The sequence below is a fragment of the Protopterus annectens genome, chromosome 4.part0, assembly GCF_019279795.1.
Source record: "Protopterus annectens isolate FY-2018-M chromosome 4.part0, PAN1.0, whole genome shotgun sequence".
NCBI lineage: Eukaryota > Metazoa > Chordata > Ceratodontiformes > Protopteridae > Protopterus > Protopterus annectens.
In genome coordinates this window covers 1154293887-1154307079 of record NC_056733.1, presented here as the reverse complement: position 1 = coordinate 1154307079, position 13193 = coordinate 1154293887, and the positions used below count along the sequence as shown (strand labels likewise).

The following is a 13193-nucleotide window of genomic DNA, read 5'->3' as shown; positions in this document are numbered from 1 at the left end:
TGTAACACACACACAAAAAAAACAAACAAAAAAAAAAAAAAACTTTTAATAGGTGATGCCAGTAAAAAACATTTGTTGCCCAAGTCCTTATTTTTGAAGGCATTATTTTCATATTTTGTAATAAACGTAATTTTGGTACTTTTAGTACCAAAGTAATCTTTACCATGTTATATGGTCTGTTCCCTAGATGTCCTGCCAAATTAATTTTTTGTTTGCTCGGTTGTCATAGAGCTGTAGCCCGTATGAGAAAAGCAATGTAGCAAATCTTCAAATTTTTATTCCACTTTAGCTTATCCAGTCAAATTTGTTTAAATCTCATTGTGTTTTTGCTGTAGTCTTAATATTAAGCTTTGCATGGCAAGTAGATGCATTTAATAAACCTTGCTTGGAAAAAGGTTTTGTAAAAAAAAAGGGGGGGGGGCTGGGGATTACAAAGAGCTGCCCAGTGTCTTTTTAATATTTTCACATCAAGAAATATGTAGTAAAAATGCTTTAGCAAAAAAGCTTAAATCAAAGCTGCTGTTGATAAAATCCACAGAGGTCATTTAAATCACTCTTAGTACATTTCCATGCCATCCAAAAGTCATCTAGTAAACCGTATCAAATGTTAATTTTATCCAGGTAGTTTTTGGATTTAGCCTCTTAAATGTGCATATGTACTTGAAATAACTATGCAACAGCAAGTCAGCATAGATTGGTTCAAATACAGCACCCATTTGTGTGTCATACAACTGTAAATAGCAGTTATCATTAAAACAGAAAACATTACAAGTGTGAGTTAGTTCTATTAGTTTAACTAAAAAATCCATAAATTCAACTGGGTATATATTAGCCTGTGTTAACTAAATATGTAAAGCTTTAAAACCCTTTTCCTGAGAGATATTTTGGTATAATATAAAATCTTAATTTCCTGGTTGAACTATCAATAAGCAGAATAAATTCAGTAGTATCTTTCAATTGACCTCACCAAAGGTAATACAGATTTTGGACATCTTTTCAAATATGCACAAGCCATTTCATAGGTAAGTACTAGACTAGCTGCCTTTATGGCCCTTTTTTTTTTTTGCTCGAATTAACCTATTCCATTTGGTTAGACATTGGCCTTACCCATCCCATGGTTGATTATTCTCATTAGAGGTAATGTACAATTAATGGGATCATACCATAGATAATTTGAGGGGACTTGAATATATTTATTTCGGCTACCTTTTCCATTTATGGCTTCTTGCCTTGGTGAATTAACTACAATCTTATGAACTTTAAAACATCTAACATTTGGCAGGCCTTGGGTCTTCCCCACCGGCAGTTCCCATTCTAAACTTACTGAAAAGAACACGTGATTGATCTAATATTCCAAAAATCTTACATATTTCATCATAGAATTTCATTCCATAAGGAATCTGGGAATAGTAATATGGATCCAACAATTGTGAAGAAACTCAACATAATGTACAGTTTTCAAAACATTAAGAAATAAATGTGCAATAATCTGAGGTTTGGATTTTGCAGTACAGGTAGAAGTACATTTCAAGTTGTAGGAGTTTGACTAGGATAGTCCTAATCAAAAAAACTTTCCTAACTGCTAGTCAAGCAGCTTTAAAAAGGATAGAACAGTGTTACTCTTGTGTGGGGTGCCATGCATATAAATTTGAAAATTGTATTTAATTTTTTTTTTTAATTTATAATAAAGTTTAATTATCAGGAGTCGAGCATGGTTCCTCTTCAGTGCTTTCTTTGCTGGTTATTGGTTGCCACACTTTGTGGCCTAAGTACTGCTTTCCTGCTTGGTTCAAGTACTGCTTTCCTGCTTGGTTCGAGGATAGAGTAAACATCACACCTTTTCATTTTTTGTAACTATCATCAGTCCAATATTACATAAATTACTGAATTTCTCATAACTCTTACTCCTCCTCCTGAACAGTATTCTGCATGCATTGTTCCCAGAATTTGTATTTATTTCTATGTGATATGCTTCTTTTGTTCTAAGGATCCATATTTCGATTCTTTCATATCTTTTACAACATTCAGTACTTCAGTGCGGTTTCTTTAGACTTTGATTTCCGTTTTTTTTTTTTTTTTGGGTCAACCAACAGATTTAAATTTGACAAGGTCTTACTATGTATAGACAATTCAGATCCTGTGTCCCAGCTCAAAAGAATCATTTCCTTGGTTATAGCCATTTGTTCACCCGATGTTTCTGACAGAGTTCTCTCTCAAAGCATAAATTCCCAGATACCTCTTTGTTCACCACCACACATCCAACATTTGTTGTCTACGAGAGTAGAATTCTTTGATTTCTGTTTTGTGTATAAAAATACTAATGCAAACACTTCCGTGCAAAGATCCTAAACCTTCTGGACTTTGTTGCGTACTTCAGAGCCATACATTTCCTTCCATTATTCTCTTGTAAATTGTTTTTCCGATATAAATATATATATATATATATATATATATATATATATATATATATATATATATATATATATATATATATATATATATATATATATATATATATATATGTTTACTATCAAAATGTTGAAATTCACATGGTCGGCATCAAAAGTCATTGCACTGAATGTTCAAAATACCGAAGAAAAATGTCTAAATTTAAATGGTCAGAAAGCACCTGCAAATTAACACTTGTGTTTTTGCAGGGGAGTCTGCGCCCCCCTGCACCCCCTAGTTGGGGGCCGTGCCCACCACACCCCCTGCTACTTGTATATTACAACTCCGAGATTGCACAACAGTGCAGACAAGGGAAAATCCTTGCCTTGTTTGTAACATAATGTTGAAAGGTAATTTGTATGCACCTCCTGTCGACCAAACTACTTAATATTCATGTGTCGACCATATGGGTCGATCATATGAATGTTAAACCAAATGAATTTCAACATTTTGATAGTAAACATATATATATATATATATATATATATATATGTGTGTGTGTGTGTATGTTTACATGTTTATATGAGCATTTCGAACCTTTGTGTTACATGCATACTTAAATGTTTAGCAGGCTGGTCTTTTATACAGTTGTTTCTTGTCTCTATTAGAACATGTTGTCACATTCTCAATATTTTTCTTTTGTTTTAATGAAAATCCTGAAACAAAAAACTAATTACATTTTCAGACCACCTCAGTCACAATAAACTATGTACATCTTCAAAAAAATGAAGTTTAACCTTCCACAGTGCAATTTCCCCAAATTGATAGCTGTACCCACAGGCATCATCTAACCTAAAATTAAGGGTATCCATGCTAAAGTTCTTGCTACAGTCTGTGTTCTCACTTTTATATTGATTGCAGTGTGGCCTTTTTGGATCTATTCTCCTCCCAGATGGGAAAAAAACATTTCAAAGCTTTCAGAAAACATAACCTTTAGCTCTATTAAAAAGCTACTCTTTAAATATTTTATATTAAATTGTACTCTGTTCTATTAAATGCATTGAAGTGTTGAGGCTGCTGTCTTATTCACTTTCCATAAAGTCAAAATTAATTTTTTCACTGAACTGCTTCCATTGTCCCTTTTAAATTTTGTATTTCCCTCAGCAAAGAACACAGATCTCTCAAGACAGATTTCTCTCACCTGCAGACAGATCGTCTCTGAGTAAAAGTAGTCAGCAGTGAATCCTTATAAATTACACTTGGAACAGAATGTTTTACTGCCTTTAGACTTCTTGACTCCCACTGGACACTTCTAATGAAAAAAGCTATTATCTTTGCAGTTGTAAGAAAGTCAACATTTTCATGGTTTTCATCATTTTAACTTAATTTTTCAAGCTAATTGCTTACAAAAATTGTTTATAGCTTAAGCCAAGAGCATTCATCTAGACATTCATTCATGTAAAAAAAAATTATTACATGTAAAAAAAAGGTACTTGTTTACTTTAATAATTTTAATACATAAGTTCCAGAAAAAGCCCCCCCCCCTGCATTTAAATTACACCCAACTAAACACTACACAAACCTGGTTTACTATATATAACTTGCTGTTAGTACCATAAGAAGTTTTATACAAATACTAGTAAGAACAAAAATTACTTTACTTGGGTACTTTTGACCTTTTATTGCCATTCTAATCATTAATGACATAAAATGTAGGGTATGTACTTTACATTCCACCTACAAGTTCAACAAAAGTCCAGTCTCTGTCAGCTACTTTTTCTTGCAAAACCATATTTCAGAAATGTGATTGCCTTATAGTTTCTCCCATTTATTCATTAGTTTTGTTGCTGGTCTTCCTGTTCATCACCATCTCCCAACACCAGTCTCTGTTTCAAGTCCAAGATACTCATGATTCTTCTAGTCAACTCATGTGCTTTTCTTCTGTATCTCAAACATCTTCCTTTGGAACTTTGGAAAGGGGTTCATTGGCAAAGTCATTGTATGAACTTAATTGTTAGAAGAATGAGAAGCAGAGTCCATTTCTATTGCTGACATACTTTTTTATTTATTTACTCATTAGTCTGTTCTGCATCCAAAAATGTATTTGATCCTCCAGGAAAAATATTCTGGAGACCACTGGATACAGAAGCTTGTGTACAGTGAATCATCATTTTCCACAAATCCTTTGCTTTTTCTAGTTTTTTTTTTATCACTTTTTCCTTCTTTTTCAGTTTTGTCCAGATTTGGCACCTTCTGCTGGTATTATTGCAACTTTACTAATACAGGTCTTGGCTGCTTTTTATGACCAGTTTTGGCGCAAACACATGATATACCCTTTCAATTAACAAATCCTGCTACGATTAGCAGCCCAGTTGGTTATTTGTGCTGTCATAAAAGTAATACAGTTCTTCCAAATTCTGTGTGCTCTGTTTTCTAACTGTATCATATTTTGAAACAGTTCTTATTGAAAAGTTCATACTCAGCCAGTCTTTTCATTTCAGCGTCCAGTTTTTGCAGTTTTATCAGTTTTTCAGAATAGCTAGTTAAAGCTTCTGTTTTTTTCCAACCTTTTTTATTGTTGATATACTACTTCAGTGCTTCATTTATTTTAATTATCACTGAGTGCATCTGATTTATTTTTTCCCTTCTAAATTACTGGAAGCCATCTGTTGTACCAAAGCTGTAGCTTGACTTGCCTTTTGCTGAACAGCTGCAGGATTTTTCCCAGCCAGTGTTTTCTCTTCACCTTTTCTGGTTTATTTTCTTTTAGGTTCTCTAAATCTCTTCTTTGCCAGTCTTCTTTGCCAGTAACTGAATTTTACGCAAGTTGAAAATGGCTCTTATTTCTCAGTTTCTTTTTTCACACTGGCAAAGCTGAAATTAAGCTGTTAATCAGTTATGCAGCCATCTTATAGGTTCATAGATTAGTACTAAGCTAACTGCCCTTGCGAGCCATTTTAAGCCTAGCCAGTTATCCCTTGTGAGATTCAAACCCTGCATCTTGTGTTGGTAAGGCAAACACCTTGACCATTAGGCCACCCTCCCAAAGTCTTGGCAAATTCTACTTGTGCTCTGTGGAGAACAACAACAGTTTTTGTGTTTGTGATTGGAGGTCTGTGTTCAAGCTGGGAAAAAGGGGTCCTTTTGAAAGCAGCACAGCTGCAGTTTGAGTAAATAATTTGAGATTTTTCTGGCCAAGCAATGTTAATTGATTCTAGAATCTGATTGCTCGGTACAGTACTGAAGGGAGAGTGATTGATATTGTTGTCATAGCCCTAAGCTTTCTGTTTGGGAGATGATTTCAAGGTTTTACCCAGATGGGTTGCAGGTGCTTCAGTCTTCAGAAACTAGCTTTAGGTGTATTTCATTCCAAAGATCATGGCTTGGCCTCATTCATGTTCTGTGACATTTGATGTTTAATTTTTTTTCAGATGAATTTATCTTTGAAGCTGTAGTCATTATTCAGTGTTTAAGGTGGCTTTACTTTCAGTTTCCAGAGTAGTAATTGGTTGCCCCGCCCCTAAAACTATACTTTATTCATTCTTAATTTGAATTTTTTGAGAGTAATCGAAAAGCATGTTTTTCCCCGTAAAGTGGTGATAAGCAACCAAGGTCAGCATCCAGTCAGTCATAGAGTTGCTGTGTGCCTTCTCTGACATCCCAGCAATGAGGGGTAACTCCCCTCTGGTGGATGATGCGAGTGACTCCATCACTGAGAGACATCTAATCCCTTCCTTTGCTTATGTTCTTCCATGTGCAAGCTGCAAAGATTGCTCTTAGTAGCTTGATACCACCAAGACCATATACCCAGTCCTGCCCATTTCAGTGCTGTTCCAGCCTTCACATGCATGGTGTCGATCTGCTTCCTTCCTCAGGATGTGTGAGCTACTGCTGGCCATTTGCTTCCACCTATCTCTTACAGTGCCTAATCCATTGTGTAAAATGGGCTGTGTGGGTCATAGGTCTTTATCTGTCTACACCACAGAATCAGGGAGCGTTAGAAAAAAAAAATTGGACCTCTCCCTTTTCCTTTCATTGTTCCCATTATTTATCATTTTTAATGAGTGCTGTTGATACGGGTGGTACTTTACATTAATGTATTTGTTCTGATGCCTCAAGGGATGTGAAACTGATTTTCTTCTTGTTTTTTCTAAAAAGTTTTGTGATTCTTCCACCATCTGTTAGTGATTGTCTGTTGTAGAATGACTGGCACCATTTGTTGTGAACTTAGATGATGTCTATAACATGTACTTGTACCTGTTGCTGTTGGCCTTTCCCGATATCTTATGAAATTATTGTATTAACATAATCGTCAGAGATGTCAGTGGTGACATTTTCTCAACCATCATTTGTACTGTTTGTTGGCGTGTTTGAGCTTTTAGTCAATAACCATTTTATAATATCTGTAACTGCTCTCAGTATAGTAGTCCTACCTGGTGCATAACATAGTGATGTACCTTTAGATTAAATCACAGTAGTTATTGACACAGGCTTATATTGCTATTCTTTTTGTGCTAAACAATATCAGATATAAAAGAGACAAGTGACAGTTGATGGGAGATCTTTTGTGACTTTTAAAAGTGCCGGTCTCTTGCAAATTTTGTCATTATTGCTCATTTATGCTTTTAACACCTATCTTTTTTTCATTTCAGAGTTCTGCGAAGGGGGAGAAAGCTTCAGTGAGAATGCACCACATTACATTTTAGCTGTATTTTTCATATCTACTAACAGTATTTGTAGATGTAATTGAGCATCCTTTTTGCAAAAATTTGTGGAGTAGGACCTAGCCTTTTTTTTACTGATGACCATTGGAAGGAAGACTGTGCTCGTGTCGCTGACTCCTTTTTCTCATTTATTTTCTCTAAGGGTTATAACCCCAAAATGGTCAGAATTTTCAAGATATTGTTTGGCAGTTACCTGTTTTAATATCATAAATTATACACCTGTTTTCAAAAGTGAAGCGAGCAGTTGCATCTTGGTTTATTGAATTATCACTTAAGATATAGGCAAACATACATTTATGTAAAAGAAAACAAACCATATTAACTTATTTCTGATTGCAAACATTATTCATTACATATGTTCTTTTGTATAATTATCAGTCCAACATCACATAAATTCATCAGCTTCTCCTTTCTCTTTCCTTAAACCTTGCTCCCTCTCCGAAACATTATTCAGCATGTATTGTTCCCACAAAATCCATTTTTTTCTATGAAGTTTCCTCCTACCCTTTTCTAAAGATCCCACTTCCTGTTCTTTTATCTCTGTTATACTATTTACTACTTCAAGTACAGTTGGTTTAGACTTTGATTTTCGGTTTCTAGTTATTGGTTTCTTGGCAGCCTCCAGAATTAAACTCAACAAAACCATAGTATGTCTGGGCAGTTATGTATCCCAACTCAAAAAAATAATTTGCTTAGTTACACCTATTTCCTCATGCAGTATTTCTGACAGAGTACATTGTAAGGAATTTTTAAAGTCTGCCAACCCATTACACTCCTAAAACATATTATAATTATTATTATATTATATTATATTATATTATATATAATCGGTTACCTCTTTTTCCCCTTCACACCTCAAACATTTGGCATCTACCCGAGAAAAAATTCTTTGTAGTCTGCTTGTGATATAAAAATACCTTTACAAACGCTTCCAAGCAAAAATCCTTAATCTTCTAGACTTTGTTGCATATTTGGGAACTATACACATGTCCTCCCTTTGTTTCCTTGTGAATTGCTTATCCGATATCTCTTCCCAATCTGATCTGAACTCTACTGATGGATTCTTATAGTTATCTTGCAATATTTTATATGGTGTACTAATTATGCATTTCTTAACAGCAGCTTCTATTCTAGAGTCAACTAACAACTCTACTAGAGCAGGACTTCCACTTATGATTCCCCATCCCTTTCTCTTTGCCTGTACTCTATCAATCTCTGATAAAGCAGGCAGTCTCTAGCCTGCAGTCCAGATGTCGTCTTCTTGGCCTCTTCTCATTTTATTAACTTTCCCTCTCTAGTTATTTGCACCCAGTACCCTGGTTTCTTGGCCAGGGTTCTCTAGTAAATTTCAGCCCTACCTTGCTTTTCTTTATACCACTAATTGCAGTCATCTCTAGCGGCAAAATCTCCTTTCTCCATTTTTGTGTTGACTTAGTTCTTGGAATACTTTCTGCTATGTTATGAATATAATAATCTGAATGGCTGCAAAATCCAAAATTCAACACACTCCTTATTTCTTGAACCCCCACCGGGTTCATCATCGTCCCTTTCCACTCTGAATTATAGCTTTTTCTTGTGTTATGTATGTGAACTTTAAAATATCCCTTCAAATCAGGTAATCCTAAACCACTTTGTTCTTTTGGAAGGATCAGCTTATCCCACATGACCCTTGTCCTTTTCCTGTCCCAGATAAAATCCTGTAATACTCTGTTAATTCTAAAATCTATATTCTTTTGTTATATTTCCCCTTCTGGGTCCGCCAGGTACATCTACAAATCAAATTCCAATCCCCACCTGTTTAAGTAATGTTACCTGCAGAAGGCAGGTTATTTCTCCCAAAATGTTCTTAATGTCCATAATAGGAGGTTTAGGTGGAATATATATATTACATGTCAGCATAAAGTACTCCGCTTTTCCTTTGTCCCTGATATTCTGCTGAATATCCAGCCTGAAATCCTTTATCAAATTCACATGCTCACATCTTTGCAAATGTGTCTCCAGCATCATTGCTATGTTCACACTGCATTTCTTTATTCAGTTCAGTACTCTTACCTTTGCAACATTAATGGTCTGGTTGGTAAAGAAATATGGATAGTGTAGTCATTATGATAAGAAGTAAGTATATCCACCTATTATATACGTCAACTTTTTCAAATGTCTGTTTCCATTTTTTGTGTTAAACCCGCTAATGTTTGACAGATTGATCGTTTATCCTTTTATACAGTTGTGTTTTATCATCTCCATTTGAACCTATATCAAGTTTTAAAAGTTTTTTTTTTAATGAAAATCTTCAGACAAACAAAAAAACATACACAAACACCCAGAACACCCCCATAACATATTAACCTAAAAGAAATACACAACTACATCTTCAAATAATGAAGTTTAACCCTCTTGATAGGAAAAAATTGTCCAAATTGACTCCTGCACCCACAGACGTTACCCAACTTAAAACTAAGGTTATTCATGCTGAAGCACATGTTATACCCTGTGCTGTTACTAGCAGTAGTTGCTGTCAGTTCTTGCATTATGTTCAGATGTGAAGACCACCTTGTAAGCTTTCTGAAAACATTAACTGTCAGCCTTAAAAAAAAAAATGCTGTGGCTGTGTCTAAGTAACACTAACACTACAATTATACATTATTCTAATAAACGCATGGTGGTATTTAGGTACCAGGAAAATTGCTATCTTTTATTCACTTTCCAGTAATTTCAGACTTTATTGTTTTACTAAGCTACTTGCCCTTGTGGCTTTTAATTTTGTTTCTCTCAGCAAATGTCCAGAGCTCTCGTGATTTATTGCCTGAACCTGTCAGCTTGGAAACATAAGAATAGAATGTACAGCTCATCCTAACTGCAGACTTATCAGCTCACCCTGAACATTTATTTGCTAAAGGAAAACTTTTCATTACATTCATAGTCTTTTCTTATTTTTATAGCACACTTGCTTGCAAATGAATCTTGTTTATTAGATTAAGCCAAGGGTATTAATTCAGATCTTCACTTATGGAAAAGTAAGAGAAAACATCTCAACTCTACATACACTATAGTCAGTGCGCTTTTATACCTTGTTCCCCATCCTAACAGCCAAGATTATAGCTTTATTAATTTGAACATACTTTTATCCAGACTTTCTTCTGTAATGCCTAAATTCCTTTAAACAAAAAAGGGAAAAAAAATTGTTTAATATCTTTATTAAATACAACAATCGCTGAAATGCTTAACTATATAAGAGTTTATATTATGAAATGTTTTATACTGATACTGTTAAGCACAAAAATTGGTCTACTTACAGTTACTCCCTTTTTTGCTTTTAGTGTCCTTTCAAACATTAATGACACAAAGTAGGGTATATGCCTTTTGTTCCCCCTGCAAGCTTAAGAACATCAACAGCAGTCCATTCTTTCTCGGCCACTTTTTCTTGTAAAGCCATACTTCAGTTGTGACTGATACTTTATAGTCTCACATTTATTCTCTGATTTGTGTTTCTGATCTTCTTCCTGTTTCTGTGGTGCAGCAGAAAATCTCTGGTGTCCTCTGTGCACTCTGTCTACTAACAGTACCACTGTTAACGTCTATACTTGAGCAGTCCCATACTCAGCCAGTCTTCATTTCACCCTCTGATTTTTGCAGTTTTATCAGTTCATCTGAATAGCTGTTTAAAGGTCCTTCCATTTATCCAGCCTTTTGTTATTGTTTTGATACTTATACATTGTTTCATTTATTTTAATCAGCTCTGAGCATATTTGATTTATTTTTTCTTTTAAATTACTCAAAGCCATCTCTTGTAACAGAGCTGGAGCGTGAACTGCTTTTTGCTGAACAGTTGTAGTATTCTTCCCAGTCAGAGTTTTCTCTTCACTTTTCTAGTTGATTTTCTCTCGGCTGTCTGTTTCTTCTTTGTAAGCATCCAGGCAGTGTACTTACTAGCCAGTAACTGAATTTTACTGAAGCTGTCAGAATTACTATCCCTTTTCTCTCAGTTTCTTTTTTCACACTGGGAAAACTGAAGTTAAGCTGTTGATCAGAGTGCAGCCATCTTGGAAGTTCATAATGAAAATATTTTTGTGCCATTTATATGCAGCATTTAAGAAGAAAACCAATGTAATTCAAAAAGTTCTAGTCGGGTCTGGTATTCCTCCTGTAACAGGACTAGCGAGAACCAGAGTATAAAGGATTAGTGTAGGTAAAATCACTTTTGTTAGTAGATCTAGGAGACCCGCTCTCTGATACCCTCCCTGTTGGTGGAATAAAGATGCCTTGTTGACGTGTCAAGTAGTTTATTCAGTTGGCTACATAGCTGGACCAGTGTTCTTGTTCCTTAGATGTTCAACCATCTATCTACTTTCCACATGGAGGGCATCAGGGAGAGAGTCTCCTAGATCTGCTAGCTAAAGTGGTTTTATCTGTACTAATCCTTTGTACTCTGTTACAGCATTCAAAAAAAAATGAAAATCTCATTTAGTGTTTTAGGCCACAGCAGCCTTTTTTTATTTTGTCTTTGATAATTGATAGTTACACTTTTTTTTAAATGAAATGTTGTTTTTTTATCTTTTACTCTGACCCCACTTTGAAATACTGTTGCCTCTGTATTACTTTCAGATTTTTATAAGCGTATTTGACAAGACACTGGGATACTCGCACTCAGCCTTAAGCAGTACATTGCACAAGCTAATAACATTAACAACAGGGAGACCACTGAGTTTGTAGATATCCGTATTCACTTGGAAAGGCTATATTTGTAATGTAGTAATGTGAAATAACAATATTTTGGTTTGTGATAGATTGATCTGAAGTAGTTGACTTCATTCATTCTGCACATATGGGTATACGGATCCGATTTGGATCCAAGCCGGCAAAACTTTTCAAGCATCAGCTCCAAGCTCCTCCCTTACCTATATTACATCACTTCCTCCTATCTAGCTCCAGATCTCGTTTGCCGCTCTAAGAGTCAGCATCGTGGTCTCTGAGCTCTAAGCAAGGTGGTAAGGTTTTTTTGGTCTTTTTGTGATAGCTGAGTGTGAATACCTTTCCCTTTTTCCCTCCCTTCGCGTTTGATCATCGTTTTAGTTGTGTAAAAAAAAAAAAAGCTAGTTATAAGTGTTTTTGTTTGTGGTACTGGTTTCCCGCCTAGGCCCAATCCCTGTTTAAGTGTGTGTGTGAGTGGGCCGTTAGGGCTTTTACTGTCTCTACAATGGCTGAACAGCCTAAGGTTATTTTTAAGAAGTGCACAGAGTGTGGTCACAAGCTCTCACCAGCCGATGGCCACACTCTGCGTGTTCTCTGTTTAGGGGTCGCCCATCTGTCTGCATCCTGCGACATTTGTTCAGGCTTTAACCCTAGGGCTTTGAAGGATCGCCGGGCTAAGCTTGTGGCTAAGGGTCTGCTACCAGCTTCTGCCCTAGAGTCTGCCTCTGTTTCCTCCCCAGCCAGTGACACTGTGCAGGCAGGGACTCAACCTCCCGCCAGGCCTGCTTCATCTGAGTCATCCCAGAGAGGTAGGGACAGAAGGGATAAGGAGAGGTGCTACAAGGAGAAGGAGAGTCCCAGAAAAAGATCACCAGACAGGGAGTCTTTCTCCAGCTCCTCTTCAAAGGCACCCAGGTTTCGTTCTCCACGGCTCCGCTCTCCCTGTTTCTCACCGGAGCCGACGGAGGCATTGGAGCCGAGGCACCCCCCTCAGATCTGGCCCAGAGCTGAGTCGGTCGCTTCCTCCAGGTCGACTCAGAGGGTCTCCGACCTGGATATGGACAGGCTGATGAGGAGGTTCATCCAGATTCAGATGGGGATCTTACCAGGGCCCTCTCCCATTGGAGAGGGTCCTCCTTCTTCAACTATGTTCCACCCTATAGCTCCTTCCCCGATCTGATCCGATGCTTCGGGGTTCTCGGGTCCGAGACCTTTTGGAGCTGTTGGGTCAGCGCCGATGGTTCTCGTTTCCTCTATGCCGGCTGTCACTTTGAGTTCCTTGGATCCGATCTCGGATCCAGGAGACTCTCGGAGCCGTGGTCGGGGAGTCGGACCCGAGGGTCGAGATCTCGCTCTTTCGGATCCCATCCTCGGTGCCCGGACTACCCCTCC

The 13193-nt window shown here is 36.7% G+C and overlaps 1 protein-coding gene across 1 annotated transcript in view; it reads left to right on the top strand.

Annotated features, from left to right (window-relative positions):
- CPSF1 (cleavage and polyadenylation specific factor 1) overlaps positions 1–13193 on the top strand; it is a 2236766-nt gene that overhangs the window by 27195 nt on the left and 2196378 nt on the right. The window contains exon 3 of the mRNA XM_044069873.1: positions 7041–7075. Coding sequence (XP_043925808.1) covers positions 7041–7075 — 35 coding nt within the window. The remainder of the gene's footprint in view (positions 1–7040; positions 7076–13193) is intronic.